We start from the raw sequence: 24,609 nt of genomic DNA, 5'->3' as shown, positions 1-24,609 counted from the left end.
TATAACACAGAAAATAATATAATGACAAAATACATATTAAAATATGTGAAATGTGCTCAGACCCTCCAACCTTCCAAAGCAGAGGAGAGGTTAGAACCCACCATCATCACACACTGTTAAATGTTCTTCAGTTGCTGTTGAAGAAAAGAAAGCAATACTTATCTACTCTAGCAAGGCAATCAATTTATAGTGGATCTTAAAATCGCTTGTTTAGACTAGAGCAGATGAAAAGAGAAAGATTGCAAACTCAGAAACAGTCCATTTTCTCTCAACTGCTGCTAGAAAGGACTAACCCGTGATTTCAATAGTGTGCACTTCAAATAGTGAATGTTAAAATAGTATCTTCCTTTCAAAATTACTCCTTAAAAGTGTACAGAGCAAAGATCTATTTCTTATATGACAAAATAGAATTCTCCAAACGATGAAACTTTGCTCACTCAAGTGACTATAGAACCCTTTTACTAAACAGTTGGTGTGTGGCAATGAGCTTGCCGCGTGCTAATCCGGAATTACCACCGGGCTACCGCAGGAGCCCAGCAGTAATTGCCACCCTCCAGTGCGTGCCATTTCCGGTATAATATTTTCTATTTTTGTAGCGCCAGTGTTTACCCAGTGGAAATCGGGCAGCACAGTGAGCTGCCTGGTTAGCGATAAGTGCTGCCCCCCTTCCCCCAAAATGGCCATGTGGTAAGTGGTTCACTTACCGCATGGCCATTTCTTGATGAGAAAAAAAGGCAACCTTTTACCACAGCTTAGTAAAAGCACCCTTACATGAGCTGATGTAGTCAGTTGAGTGAGCACAGTTGCATCATTTGGAAGATTCTGTTTTGTCATATGAACAGTAGATCTTTGGTTTGTACACTGTTGAGTAATTTTGAATGGAATATACTGTTTTAAAATTCACTATTTGAAGTGCACACTATTGAAATCACAGGGTAGTCCTTCCTGGCAGCAGCAAATGACTGATGTAAGGAAAAACACAGAGGACCTCTGTACTGAATTCTTGAGTAACTGGGTATATGAAAGCAGCAGATATGAGGCTGTAGAGAGCATAGATAGCAAAGAAGAAATAGCTGGAAGGCTATGGGCACAGATGCTTTTAGTTCAAGAAATAAAATTCCAAATTTGTACACACATAGTAGAGGCAGATCTGAATACTGTTTCTGTTTATGGGACTGTAACATAGTAACATAGTAGATGACGGCAGAAAAAGACCTGCACGGTCCATCCAGTCTGCCCAACAAGATAAACTCATATGTGCTAGTTTTTTGTGTATACCTTACCTTGATTTGTACCTGTCTTTTTCAGGACACAGACCGTATAAGTCCGCCCAGTACTATCCCCGCCTCCCAACCACCAGCCCTGCCTCCCACCACCGGCTCTGGCACAGACCGTATAAGTCTACCCAGCACTATCCCCGCCTCCCAACCACCAGCCCTGGCACAGACCGTATAAGTCTGCCCAGCATTAGCCCCGCCTCCCAACCGTCTCTGCCACCCATTCAAGGCTAAGCTCCTGAGGATCCCTTCCTTCTGAACAGGATTCCTTTATGTTTATTCCACGCATGTTTGAATTCTGTTACCGTTTTCCTCTCCACCACCACCTCCCGCGGGAGGGCATTCCAAGCATCCACCACCCTCTCCGTGAAAAAATACTTCCTGACATTTTTCTTTAGTCTGCCCCCCTTCAATCTCATTTCATGCCCTCTCGTTCTACCACCTTCCCATCTCCGGAAAAGGTTCGTTTGCGGATTAATACCTTTCAAATATTTGAACGTCTGTATCATATCACCCCTGTTTCTCCTTTCCTCCAGGGTATACATGTCCAGGTCAGCAAGTCTCTCCTCGTACGTCTTGTAACGTAAATCCCATACCATCCTCGTAGCTTTTCTTTGCACCGCTTCAATTCTTTATACATCCTTAGCAAGATACGGCCTCCAAAACTGAACACAATACTCCAGGTGGGGCCTCACCAACGACTATAATCAGCACTAGGATAATAAATTGGTGCTTGTAAATGTACAATAATAAAATCTGAAAGGGTAGGGATGGGAGAAAAAAGGGGATAGCTTTTTTTTTTTTTTTAACGAAAAAAAAAATCAAAGCAACTTACATATAGGTGGTATATGGAAAAAGATGCTGTGAGTCACTTTTTTTTTTGTTACATTTGTACCCCGCGCTTTCCCACTCATGGCAGGCTCAATGCGGCTTACATGGGGCAATGGAGGGTTAAGTGACTTTCCCAGAGTCACAAGGAGCTGCCTGTGTTCCTCAGTTTCCCAGGACCAAAGTCCACCACCCTAAGCACTAGGCCACTCCTCCACTCCACTCCACTTCTCTACTGGTGTGGTCCGTAGACCTCTAGGTCAGGAGGAACTAAATAGAGTTCTGGTTGGAAACATCCAAAAGCTATGGGAATGAAAGGAAGAGATGGTGGTGGTGATGGGATGTTTTATTATGCTAATTGTGGCTTGGTAGGCCCTATCTAGAAGAAGAGAGAGCTTGCACACCTTTCCAGATGCTTTCCTCAGATGAATGGTAATTATACATACAAGGGAAGAAAAAATTCTGAACCTGGTACTTAAATGTAAAGAGAGAATTTCTGATGTACAGGTAAGTGACAAGTGTCAATAGAAATTCTGGCAAGCATGGGTCCTCAGGACTGAAAAGGGTTCGATTTTGTCCCTCTTCATAAATATGGTACTGGGGGAGGAGGTTGGAAATTACCAGCTGGTTAGACTTACTTCTGTGATCAGAAAACTAACTGAGATCTTTCTGAAGGAAAAGATAATGAAGCATCTTAAATCCTGTGGATTGTAGGACTTGATTTCCTAATGCTGTTTCATGTCAGATAAAAAAAAACTGATCAATTTTTAAAATTGTGAGTTGAGAATTGAATTAGGGCAGACACTGGATATGGTATATTTTGGATTTCATTGATGATTTTGATGGTGTCTCACATAGAACGCTCATAAATAGTCTTGGAGTGGGTCCCAAGGTGGATGACTGGATTATACCGTAAACTGATTGAGAAATAGAAGACAGATTCCTCTTCATCCTGCTAGAGCAGTCCAGGCTGACAGGTTATGTCTTACTTTCAGTAGATAGAGGCAGAGAAGCTGAACTTTCTAGTGATATTACTGGTATAAGGATTGATACAGCCTGGACTTGTCAGTTTTTCTGCCTCTAACAGATGTTGCTGACTGGACTGGTGCAGCAGGATTCTTCAGGAGAGCTTACTCCCTATGGTGCGGTCTATAGCCTGTGCCTGCTGGTCAAGCCTGTTGGCCAGGAGTGGGCTCTCAGACTGGTTTATGGAACCTTGTCCTAGTCAAACTTTATTTTTCTTTTCTTTTTAAGTCAATGGTACTTTGAGCTGGTTTTTCTTTGGTGTGGTTTGTCATGCTCGTGGTCCTTGGGTCCACAACCTTCATGGGGTGAGTAGGTAGTGTTTTCTCCACCCTTTACTCTCTCAGATTTATTAAGGAAAAAAAAGTTAAAAGAGCTAAAGCTTAGAGGCAATGAGGTTAGCATTAATCCTATATAATAAAAAGCACCTCCAACATTCTGAAGCTGACTCTGTGGCACTGTGGCAGTGTAGGGTTCGTAAGTTTGTAGTTCAGCGTTTCATTGGCTCTCACTGTCAACGAAGAACCAATCAGACAGAACGGAACTTGGAGGAGGGAAGTGGAGTGGATTGAATCTCTAACAAACAATCATATACAGGGAGGTACAAACATCAGTGGAGGCAAGTGCACAGAACGGAAGGGAAGACAAACATTTAATCACCACGTCACTCACACATACACACACACACACAATCACTCTGTGTATCTCTCTCTTACACTGTCTGTAAAACACACTGTCACTCTCAGTCTCTCACATGGGCAACTGTATGTTGCATTCTCAGGAGTAAGGAGCTCTTCTGATGTGATTGTTAAACTGATTGAAGGGCCTGAACAAGGAAAACTTTTACCACATTGTAACACAGTTTACACAAAAAATATTGTATATAAAGAAATCTTACACATGTAAACAACAATTATATTCAGAATACAACCGTGGAAACATTAATGGCAGGAACTCATTACATTGCTAGCGCCCGTTTCATTGCGTTAAGAAACGGGCCTTTTTTACTAGTAATAAATAAAATCATTTAAAAAAAAAAACTAAGTAGAAAGGGGGAACTGAGCAGGAACCTCAAAAGCACTCTAGGTGTGCAGGAAAGCAAGGAAATGCTTTTCCATTTATTTTGTAGTCCCCAAGAAGGAGGGAACTTTCTTTGCCATCTTGGGCTTGTATTTTTGCATGGAAACCCTGCATTTGCTTAGTCTGGTGGAGTTTTGATCTATCTGAGGCATACTTCCATGTTTCCACCAGGGAAGGTTACAAAGTTTTGTCTTGGTCAAACATTTTCAGTTCAGGTCACTTTGTTTTTGGGCTTGTAACAACCTGCAGGGCCACCTCCAAGGTCTTTACGGTGCAGGCAGCGTTTTTTGCAAAGAATATTCAAATTCAACTTTATTTGGATTATTGGCTGATCCAGACCAACTTGGAGGAGGACTCACAGGCAGCCACATCCAGAGTGATTGATCTTCTGGAACATCTTGGCTGGGTTGTGAATTATGCCAAGAGTTACCTGAATCCCTTGCAGGTCCTCAAGTATTTGGAAGGCCTATTTGGATAGCAGAACTAGGAAGTTTGATTTTTTTAATTATCAATAAATAGGTTTATTGAAGAAGTTTCCATACACAAGTAGAATAATCAAATCAATAGTCAACAAGAAAATAACATACAAACGTAAGTCCTCGCTTATTCCTTGAGAAACTGTCCCCTCAACCTTCTGTCTAGTACTGTTGGATCTTGGTTTATGGCTTATTTATATTTCATATTCCACCTTTGCTAACTCACAGTCCAAAGCAGGTGCCCTGATCCCTTCCACACCTGCAGCGCATATTTATAAATGATTTGGAAATCAGAACTAATGAGGTGATTAACCCCCTGTTTACAAAGCTCTGTGGTAATGCCGACACAGCCCTTTCAAAATGAATGGGTCTTCGGCATTACTGCGCCAGTAGCCGCTAGCATGCCTTTGTAAACAGGGAAGGTAAATTTGCAGATAACACAAAACTATTCAAAGTTGTCAAAACACATGTGGACTGTGAAAAATTGCAGGAGGACCTTAGGAAATTGTAAGATAGGGCATCCAAATGGCAGATTAAATTTTAATGTGGACAAATGCAAAGTGATGCACATTGGGAAGAATAATCCAAATCAATTACCTGATTCTAGGGTCTACCTTAGGAGTCAGCACCCAAAAAAGGATCTAGATGTCATTGTAGACAATATTCTAAAATTTTCTGCCCAATGTGCAATGGGGGCCAAATAGTCAAACAAGATGCTAGGAATTATTAGGATAAATAAGACCAAGAATATTATAATACCTCTGTATCACTCCATGGTGCAACCTCATCTTGATTATTGTGTTCAATTCTGGTTGCCATATCAAAAAGATAGAGCAGCATTAGGAAAGGTTCAATGAACAGCGACCAAAATGATAAAGGTGATGGAACTCCTCTCATGTGAGGAAAGGCTAAAGAGGTTAAGGCTCTTCAGCTTTGAACAGAGATGGATGAGGGGGGGGGATATGATTGAGTTCTGCCAAATCCTGAATGGTGTGTAACAGGTATAATTGAATTTATTTTTCACTCTTTTCAAAAGTAGAAAAACTAGGGGACACAATGAAATTACATGGAAATACTTTTAAAACAAATAGGAAGAAATATTTTTTTCATTCAACAAATAGTTAAGCTCTGGAACTCTTTACCAGAGGATGTAGTAACATCGATTAGCTTATCTGGGTTTAAAAAAAGGTTTGAACAGGTTCTTGGAGGAAAAGCCTATAGTATGCTATTAAGGTAGACATGGGGGAAGCCACTGTTTGCCCTGGGATTGGTAGCATGGAATGTTGCTACTATATGGGTTTCTGCCAGGTACTTGTGACCTGGATTGGCCACTGTTGGAAGCAGGATACTGGGCTAGATGGACCATTGGTCTTACCCAGTATGGCTATTCTTATGTCAGAAACAGTGCTAGGAATGTGGCCTTTAGCCTCTCAGGAGTATAATAGCATTGAGTTACCACTTTATAAGTGTTTTCTTTTAATAGCACACAGCTTTTTTCAATTCCAAAAAGTCTTCCACTCCCCCACACTCAAGTCTCCTCCCGAATCTCGTTCCCACTGAATCATAAAGCAATGCTTCTGAAACACATTCCTCCTCATAAATTTATACAAGATAGAAATCAGCCCATGAATTTTCCCTACTGCCACCCATAAATTCTGTTTCTTCATGAACTGCCTGAAGCCAACCCTGTGTGGTCAAGTAGTGCTGTATCTGCAAATAAGGGCAAAAAAATTACCACTGGGAAGGTCATATTTCTCCTGCATCTCCTCAAATTCCCTTATATGGTAGACAGGCCCTGTCTTGTCTGATACACCACCTAAGGTGGGTCACCACTAGTTTGCAGGTGACAATGCCTGGAGGCAGGAGCGAGTGGGCATTGCTCCTTGTCCGAGGTACGAGCTTGACGTCACATGATGGCGGTATGTTGGGGGCCCCAGTGGACTACCAGGGAGTTTTTGTGGGACTAAGAGGGGAGAAAAGACCACTAGACTACCAAGGAATTTGTGTGGGAGGGAGGGAGGGAGGGGGCCTGGTATGCCATTAGATCACCCAGGAATCTTTTTTTTTTTTTTTTTTTTATAAGGGGGAGGGGGTGTTTAGATAGGGTTGGGACCAGTGCTGGAAGCATTCTGGGGCAGGATTGTCAGGTTAGAGGGAGAGAAGGGGAGTGCTGCTAGATACTCTGTTTCTCTCAACCAGCCTTTCATTGTCATCAACAGCAGATGAATCCATTAACTGCTGGGTTATATCCGCCTACCAGCAGGTGGAGATAGAAAACACTGAAAAACCACAGTGACCTTGGCCGGCTAGCCCCTTCTGCCTTCAGTATATCTCTATCTCCCAGCAGGTGTGGACGTCGCTTGATCAGCTGCTGGATTTCTGCCTGGGGTGGCTCCTGTGCTTTGCCAGTAGAGCAGGGGTGTTGTGGCTGGTGGTGCCCACTTTGAAGGCATACTTGGTTTTGTTCCCTGTCCCTGCCTTACCCCATCCCCCCTCCTCCCGGAGTCCCTCTGTTGCTGCCTGTTTCCAACTTTCCTCACAGTGTTATAAAAAAAAAAAAAAAAGGCGCGCTTTTATAGCGTTGCTGTTCTGAGGCTTTCGCCAGAGATTCTGGCTCTGCAGCTTGACTGGAGCTCGTTGACTCGGTCTTCTGAGGTGAGAATGGTGCCCAGCTCCTCTGGGGAGGTTCCCGCGGACGCGAAGCTGCCATTTTATTTCTATACTTCCGTCCAGTCAGGCGATGGCTGCTGAAGGCGTTAAGCGCTGCTCCCGCTGTGGTAAACGCAGGTCAGCAGCGGGGCTTTGCAGTACGTGCTCCTTAGACGCTCGTGCTAGTACGGGCATGACAAGCGGTGATTCTTCCCGCTCGATGGAGCTGGCAGCGGGCACCATTTTGGCAGCGCCGCATGACTCGACCCTCGCGGTTGCGGAGGAGTCTGAGTGCAGGGGGACGCCTCGTTCTGAGGCTGCTAGAGGAGCTCCTTCCTCCGCTTCTCCTAATTCGGGGGCGGAGGGCCAGGGTGAGTTTTTCTCCCCTGAATTTGTGCTGCTGATGCATAAGGCCTTTATGTTAAAACGGGCTTTGCCGGAGGCGTCTGACACTACGTTGCAGACTGGATGCCCTCCAGGTTTTGATAGCCCAGTGTTAGCTGCAGAATTTCCTTCTTTCCCCAAGCGTTGGACTGACGCTAAATGTAGACGGGTAAATTCCCCGTCTGAGGGTGGCGCCTCTCCCTTTTCCCCCCTCTAGTCAGGGTGTGGGGAGTCTGAGGAGTCTGGCATGCCCTCATGGACGAATGATCCTGATGAGGGTCCCGGTTTGCCACAGGATTTGAATGATCCTAAAGCGGTACGGATTTTACACTGCGACGAGCTGCCAGCACTCATTTCTGACGCCTTGCGGGCCCTTTCTATTGAAGATCCGGCCGAGGGCGATGCCTCTTCTGTTAATCTTAGGGTGGCTAGTACTAAGAAGCCTTCTCGGGCTTTTCCGATGCATGACTCCATCCAAGAGCTTATTTCTGGTCAATGTTCTGAACCTGATGGGCCTTTTAAGGTTGCCAGGGGTATGGGTCAGCTTTACCCTCTGAGTGAGGATCACTTGGCCCCTTTGGAGGTGCCTAAAATGGATGCGTTGGTCACGGCCGTGACTAAAAAGACCACTCTCCCGGTGGAGGGGTCACTTTGAAAGGTATGCAGGACCGGCGGCTAGAATCCGCGTTGAAGCGGTCCTTTGAAATCTCAGGCCTTTCCTTAAGGGCAGCGATTTGCAGTTCCTATGCAGCTTGTGTCTGCCTTTCCTGTTTACAGCAGGCGGGTGATATGGCCGAGGATGGTGTGGGTTCCTTCTCTGAGGCTGGCCCGTGTATGGAGTCTGCCCTGTCTTTTTTGGCTGATGCCCTTTATGATCTGGTCAGAGCTTTGGCTAAGCAGAGGTCTGTGGCGGTTGCTGCCCGCCGCCTTCTTTGGCTGCGGCATTGGCGACGGACATGGCGTCTAAGCAAAGGCTGGTGAGGTTACCCTTTCGGGGCCTTCTGTTATTTGGAGAGGAATTTGAGAAGATTGTTAAAGACCTAGGGGATTCTAAGGGTAGGCCGCGGCCTTCTTCCAAAAGATCGCAGGTATCGCCCGGGGCGCTCTGCTGGGTTTTCTCAACGTGCCCGTTTTCAGCAGAGGAACTCCTTTCGCTCGGACAAGCGTTCCGCAGCGGCTGGTCCACGGCCAGGAGTTCGGGGGCGTCCTCCACAATGATGGGGCGTCAGTCCACTTATCGATTCCTGCAGTAGGGGGTCGTCGTTCCCTCTTCTTCGAGGAGTGGACCAAGATTTCTTCGGATCAGTGGGTCCTGGACCTGATCAGAGAAGGCTACCGATTGGAATTTGGTGCCCTGGTGAGAGATGATTTTATGGAGTCCCGATGCGGCACTGCCATCAAACAGGCAGCGGTAGAAGAGACCTTGCAAGTCTTGCTGCAGCTTGGAGCGGTTGTTCCGGTGCCTCCTGCCGAACGCGGCTGCGGTCACTACTCTTTTGTGGTCCCTCGAAAAGGTGGGTCTTTCAGTCCGATCCTCTACTTACGCAGAGGCCCTAAGAGTGCGACACTTTCGCATGGAAACCCTGTGCTCCGTCATTGCGGCGGTACAGCCAGGAGAGTTTCTCATGTCTCTGGACCTCAAGGAAGCGTACTTGCATATTCCCATCTGACCGCCGCATCAGCGGTTTCTGCGGTTTGCGGTTTTGGCCAACATTTCCAATTTCGGGCCTTGCCTTTCGGCCTAACCACAGCTCCTCGTACCTTTTCCAAGGTGATGGTGGTGGTAGCTGCCTTTCTCAGGCGAGAGGGTGTCAGCGTTCACCTGTATCTCGACGACTGGCTCATCAGGGCAGATTCGGCAGACGAGAGCCGTCTAGCCATGACCAGAGTTATAACGGTTCTTCAGACTCTGGGCTGGGTGATCAATTTGCCCAATAGTCAGCTGACCCCCACTCAGTCTCTCGAGTATTTGGGGGTCACCTGAGCCAGCCCATTTTTCTACCTTCCTTTTCGAGGGAGGACTTTCCGGATTTCTCTGGGCAATTGCGTCTTTTGGATGTCCGCAGGGCTCTGTTGCAGTATCTTCAGATGTCAAATGACTTCAGGACTTCTGATCACCTTTTTGTATTGTTGACAGGTCCTTGACGCAGGTGTATGGCATCTAAGGCCACTAAAGTCCGTTGGCTTAGGGAAGTCATTTTTTCTGCTTATCTGCTTTCAGGCCGGTCTCCGCCTGAAGCATTGAAAGCGCATTCCACGAGAGCGATTTCCTCCTCGTGGACTGAAACGGGTGTCCTATCTCTTCAAGAGATCTGTCGTGTGGCTACTTGGGCTTCTCAGCTCTCGTTTGTACGGCATTACAGACTGGATGTAGCAGCGAAGCAGGACGCACATTTTGGAGCGCAGGTGCTTGCTCGCGGAGTTGCCTGTTCCCACCCTACGTAGGGAGTGCTTTTGTACATCCCATCAGTTAATGGATTCATCTGCTGTTGATGACAAGGAAGGGAAAATTAGGTTCCTGCCTTGGTAATTTTCTTTCCTTTAGTCACAGCAGATGAATCCATGATCCCTCCCTGTCTGACTTGGTTTTTGTTGTTCAGATCCTTCATGCAGATATTGTATCGCATCGGGAGGAGTTGAAGATCAGTTCTCAGAGTTTCTACAAGCTGTTCTATTGCAGGAGGTTGAGATCATCCCTCCTTTGTTTGGTTACTGCTCCGGTTCTGGGGCGTTTGTTCACAGTGAGGAAAGTTTACATTATTTTACCTTTCTTTCTCATTTTGCTTTGGAAGTTTCATATACTGAAGGCAGAAGGGGCTAGCCGTCCAAGGTCACTGTGGTTTTTCAGTGTTCTCTATCTCCACCTGCTGGTAGGCGGATATAACCCATCAGTTAATGGATTCATCTGCTGTGGCTAAAGAAAAGAAAATTACCAAGGTAAGAACCTAATTTTCCCTTCTACACTGCCCTGGACCTGGGGAAAAGTTTCCTTGCGCACAACGTATTTGAGAAACCTTTTTTTTTTTTTTTAAGCATGGCTGCAGGATATTTAATGACCGCATTAACATGTATTTAAATTCATCTTCTGTGATAATAGTTTCAGCATGAGTTAATACCTGCGCGGAAACCATTTGAGCATTGCTCGACCATTAAAACTAGTGGTAAAACTGGGTTAAAGCCGCGTTAATGCTTTGTGAATTGGTCCCAGTGTGAATAAGATTGTGATCTATAAGTTAAAAAGACTGAGGATTAGGAATAATGTCTAGGAGTGAAAAAGCAAGAGGGCAAGTGGTCTAGACAAATAGATTAAGGACTGTTTTGTGGAGTATTATAATGAACTGTATAGGCCTGATCACAACACTGCAGAGGGGGATACAGAAAGATATTTAGAGGGCATGCCAATAATAGAATTGTCTGAAGAAGATGCATATTGAGCAAGCGAGTCCAAGATCTTGATGACAATTAATTCACTGCTAGGAGGTAGAGCAGAAGGTGGTGTATTGGTAAGTTCTGTCAGATCTTTGGAGTGTGTCTTGCAGGAACCATGGTAAAGCCTAACAACACGGTGGGACTCGCTTAGGGCCCGCCAGGTTGTCCATGAGAACTGTAAGGGTTACAATTATAGGGTTAGGACGGTTTGGACCTGTTAAAATACAGATCGTATAGACCAGTCTCTCTATTAGCAGTGGACTATAAAATACTAACTAAAATCTTAGTGACTAGATTGCAGGGTTTCATGCCACAGTTGGTACATGAATACTAATTAGGATTCATGCAAGGTAGAAGCATATCCGATAACATAGATTCTCAAGTTAATATGGAGAACAAAGATTCAAAAAGAGCCCACTAGGCGGCTGGCAGTGGTTGCAGAAAAGGCATTTGACTTAGATGTTCAAAATTTTAGAACGAGTAGGCCTGGGAGGAAAGTTTGTACTCTGTGTGCAGGAGCTTTATAGGGCATTATTGGCCTGTATAACAATAAACAGTTGGTTTTTGGAGACCTTTGAACTGGGCCAAGGAACAAGATAGGGGTGCCGTTTTTTTCCCTGCTGTTGTTTGCCTTAGTTATAGAGCAGTTGGCAATATGAATAAGAGGAAATAACAGGGTAGAGGGAGTCAAATTAGGAGAGGGAAATTGCAAGATAATGTTATTTGTAGATGGTATCTTATACATTAACTGAGCCTGAGCAATCATTGGAATTGGTGATACGAGAGTTGAAAGGCTTTGGGCTGGCTTTAGGATTCAAAATGAATGTGGCCATACAGAAGTGCCAAATCTAATATAATAATTCGCACCTCCAACGTTCTGAAGCTGACTCCGTGGCAGTGAAGCCGTGTAGTGTTCCTGGGTTCCTAATCGCACTTGCTCTCATTGCCCTGCCCTCGGAGGGAAGGGAAGGCTGCATAGTCATTCACTGTCTCACACATAATCACTCTCTCTCACACAGCGCCTGCCACACCACCTCCCAGTTTGGTAGTCCCCTCTCAGTTCAGCGGCCCAGCTACGCTGACCCCCCTCTAAGCCCTCGGCCACCCCCTCCCAGTTCGGTAGACCCCTCCGAGTTCAGCAGCCCAGCAACGCTGACCGCCCTCCAAGCCCTCCGCCACCCCCCTTCCAGTTCGGCAGTTCCCTCTGAGTTCAGCAACTAGTGCTAGTATGGCGCTAACAGCCTCTAACGTCGGCGTTTGCTTCTGATTATCCCCCTGTAAATGCTAAGAAGCCCATTTTATTCCTGTGGTCTTAGCATTTAGCACACCTTATTAAAAGGACCCCTGTGTCTTTTCATATGTATTTCTTATGTTGTTGATTCATACAGATAGATTTGACTATATTTATTGATGTAAGTTTATCCTTGTGATTGTACCTTTAAAATTATATAAATGACAATTTTTTTAAAAAAGTGATCTGGATAGCTCAATCTTGGGATGAATTTGAACCACAAACCCTAGAAAGATCATGGAGAAACATTCTGAAGATGAAAATGGACAAGAAGATGCACTGACCATGAAATGGCTGAGGAAGATGATGATGATCGCCTTCCTTTGTTTCAAGAAATACAGGACTGTGAGAATGCTAGTGAAGATGGCATAAAAGAATTGATGCAGAAAGTTACGCAAGAAGAACTAACCGACTTTGTTGTGATTGCTATGCAAAATGGGAGAGAGAATGAAGATGATAATGAAAACAGTCGCACTGAGCCTGCACATGGTCTAGATAAAACTGAGAAAAGGAGTCATAGTGAAGAGATCAAGATCCTAAAGGCAGCACTGGCTTACCTAGAACAAGAAGAAAAAGCAAGTGTTTCTCATGTTGTTGAGACGCTGGCGTGACCTTGCCACAAGGAAGAGAAGTAAAATAGGAAAACAAACCTTTTCTATAAAGATTTTTTTGGTTCTAGTTTGATCTAACTAAAATGTGTTCTGATAACTACTGTTCTTGAATTGAATGCAGTACACTATTGTGTACAGTTTGTTTATAAATGTACAGTATTTCTGTAAAAATTTGTTACAGTACATGTACAATACAGTTATTAGGTTTCTAAATGTTGTTAATAAACAAGATTTGAAAAACATATCTCCTGGTAAATTGGGAATGAGAAAGTGTGAGGATTTCCCCAGGGGATTACTGGTTTGTAGAACTTGATTCGCAAGGAAAGGGGGACAGTATGAGTGGGAGGGTAAATAACCCAACCCAGAGAGAGGTTTTGGGAGAATAAGTGACAAGGGATGTCATAGTTGGGGTAGATTAGGGTTGGAGTGAGTGAAAGCAGAAGATGCTGAGTATGCGCACTCAGGCTCCGAGGTCCCCATACTGTGGGGGAAGGGGAGGAAGTGAGAGGAGATTCTATCCAGGGGGGGAGTTGAATGGGGAAGATTGGGGCACATGCTTGGAAGGGAGGCAGGGAGGGGAGAAAGAAATGGCAAATGGACAGAGGGTACTGTATAGTGAACTATTAGGATAGAGGAAAGAAGAACCAGAGATGTGGGCCAATTTGATTACAAAAGTGAAATCACTAGACAACAAAGTTATAAAAAAATAATTTAGAGGAAGTGATGTTAGCTCCAAGAGATGGCAGCTTAATTGAGAAGCTCTGTCAGCTCTGGAGCGAAAAAGACACTACCCCCGCTAAAACGAGGTGAATTACCTTCAAACGCAGCGATTCCCGAAGCCATGGCTGCGAGGAAAAAGCTGGCCAAATTTAAATACACGTCCGAAATCCCGGGTGGAGGCAAAGCCGCTGGAACTCGAGCGACGACACGAGGCACCAAAGTGGCGGCCGAAGAGGACGACTCCGATCCAGACCTCGAGGAATCAGTGGCGAGTGATACGGAGATCAGCAAACAGGACTTTGTAAGATTGTTTAAAGAAAAACGGAGCTGGTGGCAACGAGGCGCAGTATCTATACAGCGGTTACGGAGCTGCGGGAAGAAATGAGGGAAATTGGTAATCGGCTGGCTGAATCGGAGGAAAAAACGGAGGTAATAGCGGAGGAGGTACGAGAGTTGCAGAAATCTCTCAAGACAGAACAGCAGACACAAATGGAGATGGAGACACTGATAGAAGACTTGGAAAATCGCTCTAGGAGATGTAATCTCCGCTTCAAGGGAGTTCCTGAAGAAGAACAATTTAAAGACGCAGTGCAGACAGACATCTGTGCCTATCTGCTTCAGCAGGACAATGGAGATGGTACAGTGGCGGAGTTGGAACAAGTGGAAATTGAGGGGGCACACAGGAGCCTGGGCCCCAAAGAGGTGTAGCACCTAGAGACATAATAGCCTGTTTCCACAAATTCCCTGTAAAGGAGGCGGTATGGCGGAAGGCGAGAAGGCTGGGAGAAATAGAGTGGAAAACAGGGAAGATCAAAATATTCCAGGATCTGGCACGGAAAACACTGCAAAGGCGGAGAGACTTTAAAGAGGTTGCGACATATTTCTAGAAAGCTGGGTTGTGGTATCGGTGGCTACATCCGTTTGGAATACAAATCACAGTGGGGAACAAAACACGTGAACTTCAATCTCATGTTGGGGCCTGAAAAATATTGAAGGAAATGGGATGTACAGACTTGCCAAGAGAGACAGCTGGGCCCCCGAGACAGCAGCAGCGAAGCCCAGGCAGCAAGGAGCAGAATGGCTGGCAGAAGGTGACTGGGCACAATGAAGGTCCTAGGCAGCGAGCGGACAGATCTGTAATGGAGAGTGAAGATGGCACCTGATTTGTTTGCAGTCTGGACATTATGGACAAAATGTAGGCCAGAAGGTAGAATGGCTGGTTATTAAAGGGAAAGGCTGTTTGTTGATGTTTTGGGGGACGGAATAATGGGAAAAGGGAGGGGGAGTGCTGAAAGGTATGCTATAAGGTTAAGAAGCGGGTCTCTGGAGAAGGCTCACTTCCTGGGGGGGTAAAACTGGCAGGAGTGGGTGGTGGCCAGTTGCGGGACAGGCCCATGATTGGGAGGGGGAGGGAGGGGGGCAGGGAAAGGGAAAGGGAAGGGGGGTGGGAGGTGGGTTAAGGGTGGGGTCGTGGAATATTAATGGATTAAACAGCCTGAATAAAAGAAGTGTTATCTTTAGAGAGATACGGAGAATGAATTGGGACATAGTAATGCTGCAAGAAACGCACATTAGGACACAAGATACACATCTCATATTGAACAAAGGATTAGGGGAAGGTTTTACAGTGGCAGATCCAAAGGGGAGTAAAACAGGCGGTTTGGCCATATACGTGAAAGATCATTTGCAATTTGTCAAAGAAGCTGTATATAAAGATGAGGCAGGGAGATGCATTGCCATCAAGGGAAGAACAAATTCAGGTCCCATCACATTAGTAAATGTATACGCTCCCAATGTTGGCCAGGGGAGGTTTTATGATCACATCAGACGAGAGTTGATAACATTTGTGGAAGGCAGGGTCATATTGGGGGGTGATTTTAACTTCCCGGTAGAGGAAATTGATCATACTAAAGGAAGGATGGGAAGGGGAGGAGCTAGCAGACGCTTACTTCTTAAGCTGGTGAGGGACTTGGATTTAATTGATGTGTGGCGACTCCAACACCCCAGTCAGAGATCATATACACATTACTTCCATACTCAGAGCTCTTATGCTAGACTTGATGTAATCTGGTGTAGCAGAGGGCTTTGGGGAGCGACACTCAGTTCGGAGATAAAAAGCATTCATGCTTCAGATCACGCTCCAGTTTGGATCTCATTGAAGGGTATGGGAAGACAGAGCTCGGGAAAAGTTTGGAGGCCTTACTTGATCAAGCGGGGGACTGCCAGGATATCCGAATGGCCATCACAGAATATCTAGAGGTGGGGGACGGGACACCAAGGGATGCTCTGAAGGTGGTGATTCGGGGACATCTTATAAGAAAAGGGGCTTTCCAGAAAAAGGAGCGAGAACAACATGAAGTTAAGGTTCGGAGGGAATTGGCAAGACAGGAAGCAAGGCATCAAAGGGAAGGGGGCACTTGTCATTTACAAGAGCTCCTTAAGTGGAGAGCGGAGTTGCAAACTATACAGATGAAAAAGATGGAATTTCACAAGAGTTTAATGCAGCAGAAATTCTTTGAATTTAGTAACAGGGCAGGAAACATGCTAGCCAGGAAATTAAGAGAGAGAAGGGTTAAAAATACAATTGTAAAACTAAAGGGAGACAAGGATGTAATGCATTACCAAGATGAGGAAATTAGAGAGCAATTTGTTCAATACTACGCTAATTTATATTCTAGGGGTCCAGAAACCCAGAAGGAAGAAATGAGAGACTTCCTGCGGGAGTTGGATCTGCCAAAGATATCAGCCGCGCAAAGAGCGGAATTGGAGGCGCCGATTACCCTGCAGGAGGTACTCTCGGTCATAAAAAGTTTGAAGGAGGGGAAATCACCGGGTTTAGATGGGTACACTGCAAAATTTTATAAAGTATTCCAACATGAAATAGGCCCTCTGATGGTGAGGACAGGGAATGCCTGCTTTATAGCCCGAACACCACCATTCAGTATGCGTGAGGCAGGGATATCGGTTTTGTTAAAACCTGGACAGGACCCCATGGTCTGTGGATCTTACAGACCGATTTCCTTGCTCAACATTGACATTAAGATCTTAGCTAAAATAATGGCGGAGAGACTGAAGGTGCTTCTCCCCTCTCTTATCCACGAGGACCATTCAGGCTTTATAGTGCGTAGACAAGTGGCTGACAGTATCAGACGAACTTTAAACATTATGTGGGGGGCTCAGAGAAGAAGGGGATTCCTTGGCGTTATTAACGGTCGACGCTGAAAAAGCGTTCGATAGGGTTGAATGGGAGTATTTATGGGAGGTTATGTTAGAGATGGGATTGGGAAGTCTATTTGTTGGGTGGGTTAAAGGGCTTTATACGTCGCCTGTAGCCCTGATCAAAGTAAATGGAGGTTGGTCCAGCCAATTCAGAGGGGAACAAGGCAGGGGGTGTCCCTTGTCCCCTTTACTATTTGCAATCTCTATAGAGCCGCTTGCGCAAAGAATTAGAATGTTACGGGATATTAAAGAAGTTCGGATGGGAGGAAGGGATCACAAAATGGCATTGTTTGCGGATGATATTTTATTTTATGTAGGATCTCCGCTCCTGACATTGCCAATCATAATGCGAGAATTAAAGTCCTTTGGAACAATGTCTGGATTCAAGGTGAACTTAGATAAGTCAGAGTTAATGGGGATTATGATTCCAGACCCGGAACTAGAACAGGTGGGGAGGAATTTTGTGTTCCGGGTGGCACCTGCTAGCTTCCAGTATCTTGGTATACGCATCCTACAGGATCTTAACAGTTTATATCTGCTTAATTATGTACCCCTTCTTAGAGCAATACGAAAGGATCTAAACAGGTGGAAGGAGGGCTGGCTGGCCTGGTGGGGACGGATAGCAGCTATAAAGATGAACATACTACCAAGATTACTGTTCTTGTTCCAGACATTGCCTATTCCAGTCCCTAAGGGGGAGATTTGGGAGGATACAAATGGAGTTGGATGTATTTGTTTGGGGAGGGCATCAGGCACGCCTATCACGGAAGATTTTATGGAGATCTGTGGAGCAGGGAGGACAGGGTATGCCAACTATACTTTGGTATTATTGGGCAGCATAGCTGAAGCAAATTAGGGAGTGGAGCAAAGTGGACCTATCCCCGATAACAAGATTAGAACAGATATTTGTACAAGGGGGAAGATTGGATGCGTTCCTGTGGGGTTCTACTCCTGAACATGATTATAAGAGATTATCTATGAATCCATTTGTGTCCCACTTGTTGACGCTATGGGGGTCCCTTAAGAAGAGGCTTCGGGGTACCCAGAACAAATCCACATATGCCTGATTAGTACAGGAACCTGGGTTCCCCGGAGGGACAGAAAATAGGGTATTTCTCACCTGGTTTCAAAAGGGGTTGATTCGCTTCAGAGATTTCTTGGACAATGGTTCCATCAAATGTTTGGAGGAACTAAGATCGGATTATGAGTTACCCCAGTCCGACTTCTATGCATACCTTCAGGTGAAAGATTATATCATGAGAGAGAGGGGGTTAAAAGATGGCCTTGCTAAAAGCGAACAGTTTGAAAACCTGTGGGGAGATATAGATCTACAGGGAAAAGGGGTTTCCAAACTGTATGGTTATATAAGGGGACGGGATTTTGTGAAATTACCATTTATGGCAGCTTGGGAACGGGATCTAGGTACAGAATTAACTGAAGCAGAATGGAGAAGAGTCTGCTTGGAGGTTAAACGTGCCTCCATATGTGTCTTAATAAAAGAAAATGCATATAAGATCTTAAGCAGATGGTATTACACACTGGATAAAATAAAAGCTATGTACCCGAACACCTCGGATTTATGCTGGAGATGTGAGAAGGGGAGGGGAACTTACTTTCATATATGGTGGGAATGCCCGGTTCAGCAGGAATTTTGGAAAGAAGTAACAGCACTACTGACTAAGGCAGTGGGTATTCTGTCCCCTTGTGATCCTAAATGGTGTTTATTGGGTTGGGGAAACCAGAGGGGGAAGAAGTGGCAATGTAGGATTAAGAGGATGGGGATGGCAGCGGTAAAAACGTTGGTGGCCTTAAAATGGAAACAGACAAGGGGACCTACGGGGAAGGAATGGATAGAGAAACTTAGGGTGGTATCAGCTATGGAAAAGATGACGGACAGACGCAGAGGGAGATACAGTCCCACTGCAGAGGAGTGGTTACATCTGGAGACACTTCTGACTGGGGCATAAGACTAGGGGGGGGGGAATTGGGCGGGGGGGGGGGGGGGGTTATGGAGAGAAAACTGGAATGTGGTAACTATTGTAGAATAAGTAGTGTGGCATATTATGGGAGTCGTTGGCTCCAGAATGTTGTTAAATTGATGGTTCAATAAAAAATTTCTAAATTAAAAAAATAATAATAATAATTTAATAGTTCCATGCTACACACTAACCGGCAGTAGTCAGCGGAGATAATCAGTTATTTCCCAATGAATATTAGCGGTTAGGTGCCAATATGCTAGTAAACCAGTCAGCGGCCGAGTCTGGCCAGTTAAATAGCTTTGAATATCGGGGGGGGGGGGGGGGACTTTGTATAGCTGAGCATACTTTTTTTTTTGTCAGTAGAATTTTTCTTTTAGTACTTGAGTAATTTTATTGGGATATATATAATATCACTGCTTCTTATAACCGGTGTGCTGCAAGGATAAATCAAGAACAAGTATGCATACCATATATGAGTTTATTTTATTGGGCACAGACTGGGTGGACCGTACAGGTCTTTATCTGCCGACATCTACTATTTTGCACTGCATGCAGAATCTGGTGTCTTGAGGTTTCAGGTTAATTTTCGTCTACATATTTCTAGTTTTTGTTCGTGGTCATTTATCCTATGCTTTGAGAAGGGTCTGTTTGCGCTCTGCATTTGTAACCGAGACCAAGATATTCTATTAGCATTGAGGGCTATTGGGATCTGTAGTAATCTGGGTTATTCAGTTGTCTCAGTAAGTGTATTGATCAGGGCGCACTGCAATACTGTATTTATGATGCTGCATTTTCCTAGGTAGGTCCTTGTTGGTGCTGTTATTGAACGGTAGATTTGTCCTTGTAGATCGTGAGCGAAATTAGTAGGGTTATGTATTAATTGCTTTGCGTTGGGGAGTCAACATGGAGAATACTGCACATTGTGGGGGTATCGCTTCCTTCAAGGCCGCCGATTCCAGCCGTTGGTTATCGCATGCATTCGTTGCCTTGTTTGACGGGATCTGCTTTCTGGTCAGCTGTTTCTGACGAAGATCATGAGAGAGGGATCGGTCGCCACTCTGCCTGTCTTGGGGGTTGGCGTGGATGGATGGAGAGGTTGGCTCAGCTACTATAACCTGTCACAGCGAGTCAAGACCTTTTCACCCTTTGGAGCTCAGCTCAGGCTCTAACTTACTATTGCAAGTTCTTTAACAGCATTTGAGTGGACCATTTTGGACTCCTTATTTCTATTTTTTTTTCTTCACTCTGATGACTTATCTATTTAAATATTGTATTTGTTTTACCACTGGATTGGCGTTCGCCTTTTCAGTCTATTGTAAGCCACTTTGATCCTGCATCCTGTGGGAAAAGGTGGGGTATAAATGCGATAGATAAATAAATAAATAATATGCCTGCTACTGGAAAGAGGTTATGTCGCTCTTACTGAGATAAAACTAGAGTCGTAACTTTCCTCTGTGGTGAATAATATGGGGGAATGCCATAGTTCTGCTCTACACCCATTGTTTGAGGGAAGACTTCTGTGGATGCAGAACATGTTTGCATTTAATTCAGTGATAGTGAATGTCAGGGGTCAGTATTTTTTTTGTTTGGGTTGTAGGCTGTATAATTTAACTTAGTTTTTCTTGATTATAACCAATGCCAGTTTTCTAAGTATATAATCTGGTTATTTAAGTTGTTTTCATGGGGCAGCTGGCTGACCAGTGCTATGAGCAGTTCTCACCCTCCTCTCTAATCAGAGTTTTCGAAAGGCTCTTTCCTGTATGACCCATGAGGGGGGGGATACACCATTTCATTCCTAGCTTCAGGACATAGACTGCCTTGACCTGGCCCACTGGGTAAGAGTTGCTAGTGGAGGAGACCAAGAGGAAAAAAATTATTCATGGGGGAAGGGGCGAGGAGGTTAGAACAAAGTGCTGCCTGTGGAAGGGCTAGAAAAAAGGTGTTCAAGGTCCAGATATGCACATTGGACAGGAGTGAATTAACATTTTGCATTAGATCCTGATATGGTCCCCCATACTCTTCTAAATTTCTATCTAAGTGTGTTTTAGGCTTTTTAATACTATATATTTTAAAGTACATTATCTGACATTTCACAGTCAGGTAGCCTGTTTCCAATGACTAGCAAATAAGAAAATTGTGAGATTTTGGTTTGGTATGCCAAGAAGATGTAGCAAACTTGAAAGAGCCCCCCCCCCCCCCCCCAAAAAAAAAAAAAAAACGAGAAAAAAGTTGGGAGGCAGTGATTTCAATAATGGAGAAAGCTAGAAGGGAAGTTCTGTCCAAAGCTGACCTATTAATACTTTAGTCAGCAAGGGTTATTATCACAGCAGCATAGTGAACCTCATATATCCAAGCATGGTGTTTCTGTTCTGAGGCTGCAAAGCCAGTAGGGCTAGCTATCTTTATGGACATAGATTTTTGTTTCCCATAGCAGTTGATGCCTACTGATTAGCAGTCCAGTTATGGCTTTCAACAAATAGCTATAGATGTGATACTGTTGTATTTTGCATAAGGGAAAGGCCAACATCAGAATCAAAATGTATTTTCAAGTTGTTTTTTTAGCACTTAGATCTGTGTATAGAAGTATAGGTTTAAGGAAACAGAGCTGCAAGCATGCCAGATTAAGTAGCTGATAACAATTCAGTTTGGTCTATATTAGTGTAAAAAAACCTAGTATCTCCTTTTTTGCAAATGCAGGTCTGGGAACTTACAGCCAACAATGTGATCATGGTTTCTGCTATTGGAAATGATGGACCTTTATATGGGTAAGAACCAAAACTGAACATTATTTTTTTAGATATGATTTTCTTTAGAACTAATAATACATCCTTCAGCAGTGATGAAGTTAAGTAAATGGTACTCTAAAAGTGGTCATGTGACTTAGAAAATGATAATTTGGAGAAAAGGGTGTAACTTTTCAAAGACTCGTCAAGGGAAAACATAATTAATTTGTGTAATTCAACTGTATGAGAGAAAATAGATTTTCATGCATACATTCACATTGTACACAAACCTTTCCACATAAGATGGCATTTTTGGGATATGCATTAAATGTGCATATGCATTTTACATTTGCAAATGGTGCGTGTATATAGACATCATGATGCTTAATGCACCCACTCTGGTATGACTTACCTTTGTAACAGCCAGATTTTAAAAAATTTTATTTATTTATTTGTTACATTTGTATCCCACATTTTCCCACCTATTTGTAGGCTCAATGTGGCTTACATAGTACCGAAGAGGTGTTTGCAGACTCCAGTGTAAGCAAATACAAAGTGATATTGTGGTAAGATAAAGCTCATGTGGCACAGCCACATTAGGGAATCATACAACAGAAGAATTGTGTTATGTCCATTACGTACTTTAGTTTTGTTATGTTGCAGAGATCAGGCCTTTATGTTGGATTGGTAGGGTATGCCTTTTTTTTTTTTTTTTCTGTTCAATCATTTTTATTAATTTGGATATAACAATAAAAAAGGAAATTAAGTACCATTGACTTAATAACAGTTTAACAAGTTAGAACATGTACACTGACTTATAGAAAAATTATGGACAGTGTTTACATCATCTCTAGAATCCCTGATGCTGTTACATTACAGGTAATTATAACTACAGGAGTAAACATATTAGTAAACAGGTTAGTTTTTATTTTTTTCTGGAAGTTTAGGTGGTCGTACATAGTTTTCAAGGCTTTTGGTAATGCGTTCCACAGTTGTGTGCTTATGTAGGAGAAACTGGATGCGTAAGTTGATTTGTATTTGAGTCCTTTGCAGCTTGGGTAGTGCAGATTTAGGTACGTTCATGTTGATTTGGATGTGTTTCTAGTTGGTAGGTCGATCAGGTCTGTCATGTATCCCGGGGCTTCACCGTAGATAATTTTGTGAACCAGAGTGCAGATTTTGAAAGCAATGCATTCTTTGATTGGGAGCCAATGTAGTTTTTCATGGAGGAGTTTTGTGTTTTCAAATCGCATTTTTCCAAAGATAAGTCTAGCTGCCGTGTTTTGAATTATCTTTGTCTAAGCAGGATTAGGTCAGGCACACGAGTGGGTGATGTACTCTGATGTCCTCTGGACAGAGCAGCTTTTTGAGAGCTCAGAAATTTTGTAATGTTATTATGGCCCTTTCCAAGTTTAGCTGTCTTCTGTGACCTCGGTTTTGTTTTCATTTTGCACAAGGAGTTGAAAATATCTGTGTGGAGGCAAATAAGTGTTGAAAATTTAAAGAAATGGGATTGAATTTGACATGGTGGAAAAACGGTGAAAAGATGTACAGAGTTTTATAATGTGCCAGATCAGACTGAGAGTTTCAGAGCCATAAGCCTCCCCCCCCCCCCCCCCCCCCCATAAAAATAATGGTCCACTGCATTTCTGTAGGAGAAGCAGTCCCAGGTTCTGCAGCATAGAAACTTACATAAGGTGAAACATGGCAGTTAGCAAATTGCTTGTTTCAAACTGCCTACTATCCCCCTCCCAGGCTACCTCACACCCTCCAATTGCAACTACCTCTACCCCTACCCCCCAAAACTTTCCAACCTTTGAAACCATCTGGGCCCAGCAGAGCGATGTCTTGAAGGAGTAGGACCTGGATTGGTATGAATCAACCCCAAATGTGCATTGTCCTCTGCATCCAGGAGTTGCAGTAGATTATCATGACATCTAATCAAATTTATACAAACATCTCTAAGCATGCCCTGCTAGTTTTTAGGATTGTTACCTACATTTACTGTAGTTGAGAAGTTCAGCTATCTTTAACTTTAGCTGCTAAACTTGCAGAACTTAAAGCGAAAATATTTTGGATACAGGAAAAGGGGATAGTGTAAAGAATGAGATGAGACTATTGTACATTTCTAACTCTAGTTCTGTTTTAATTTTTTTAGCACTCTTAATAATCCTGCGGATCAGATGGATGTAATAGGAGTGGGTGGCATTGACTTTGAAGATAATATAGCCCGATTTTCTTCTAGGGGCATGACAACTTGGGTAGGTAGCATTAAGGTGTTTTTCCATATTATACTTCCAAGAGTGGAAACAGGTACAAAGAAAATACAAAATCAGACATACCAAAAGAAAGCATTACAAAACTATAATAGGACCAAACTACAAGGACACGCACAAACTCTTTTCACTTGTAAACAATCTCCTAAACACCACACGTGTCACCTCGAACAGCACAGACACCCCATCGGCAACCAACCTAGCGAACTATTTCAACGAAAAGATCACAAAGCTCTGACGCATGATACCAAGCAATACCATTGAGTATACAAGCATCCTTGAATGCTTAGACCCAAATCCTGGGGAATACCCAGCCGATCGATCATGGACCAATTTTGACCTGATTTCAATAAATGAACTCACACACTGGCTTAGTAAATATGCCAAATCTCAATGCAAACTTGATATTTGCCCTACCAGCCTAATAAGATCCGCACCCAAACAATTCAAACAAGACCTCACGAACCAAGTAAACTATAGACTCTTAAATGGGCTCTTCCCCACGGAAAATGGAAATATCCTACTCACTTCACTGCCTAAAGATGCCAAGAAAAGCACAATGGACTTAACCAACTACCGACCAGTTGCTTCTATCCCACTCACAACAAAATTGATGGAAGGCATAGTGACGAAACAACTCACGG

The 24,609-nt window shown here is 43.9% G+C and overlaps 1 protein-coding gene across 1 annotated transcript in view; it reads left to right on the top strand.

The window, feature by feature from the left end:
- MBTPS1 (membrane bound transcription factor peptidase, site 1) overlaps positions 1-24,609 on the top strand; it is a 514,786-nt gene that overhangs the window by 132,581 nt on the left and 357,596 nt on the right. The window contains 2 exon segments of the mRNA XM_030203794.1: positions 21,664-21,731; positions 23,848-23,950. Of these exon segments, the coding sequence (XP_030059654.1) occupies positions 21,664-21,731; positions 23,848-23,950 (171 nt within the window).

This window comes from Microcaecilia unicolor, chromosome 5 (assembly GCF_901765095.1).
Source record: "Microcaecilia unicolor chromosome 5, aMicUni1.1, whole genome shotgun sequence".
Classification (NCBI taxonomy): Eukaryota; Metazoa; Chordata; class Amphibia; order Gymnophiona; family Siphonopidae; genus Microcaecilia; species Microcaecilia unicolor.
Note: the sequence above shows the minus strand (reverse complement) of the source record. Positions and strands in the feature narration are given on the sequence as shown.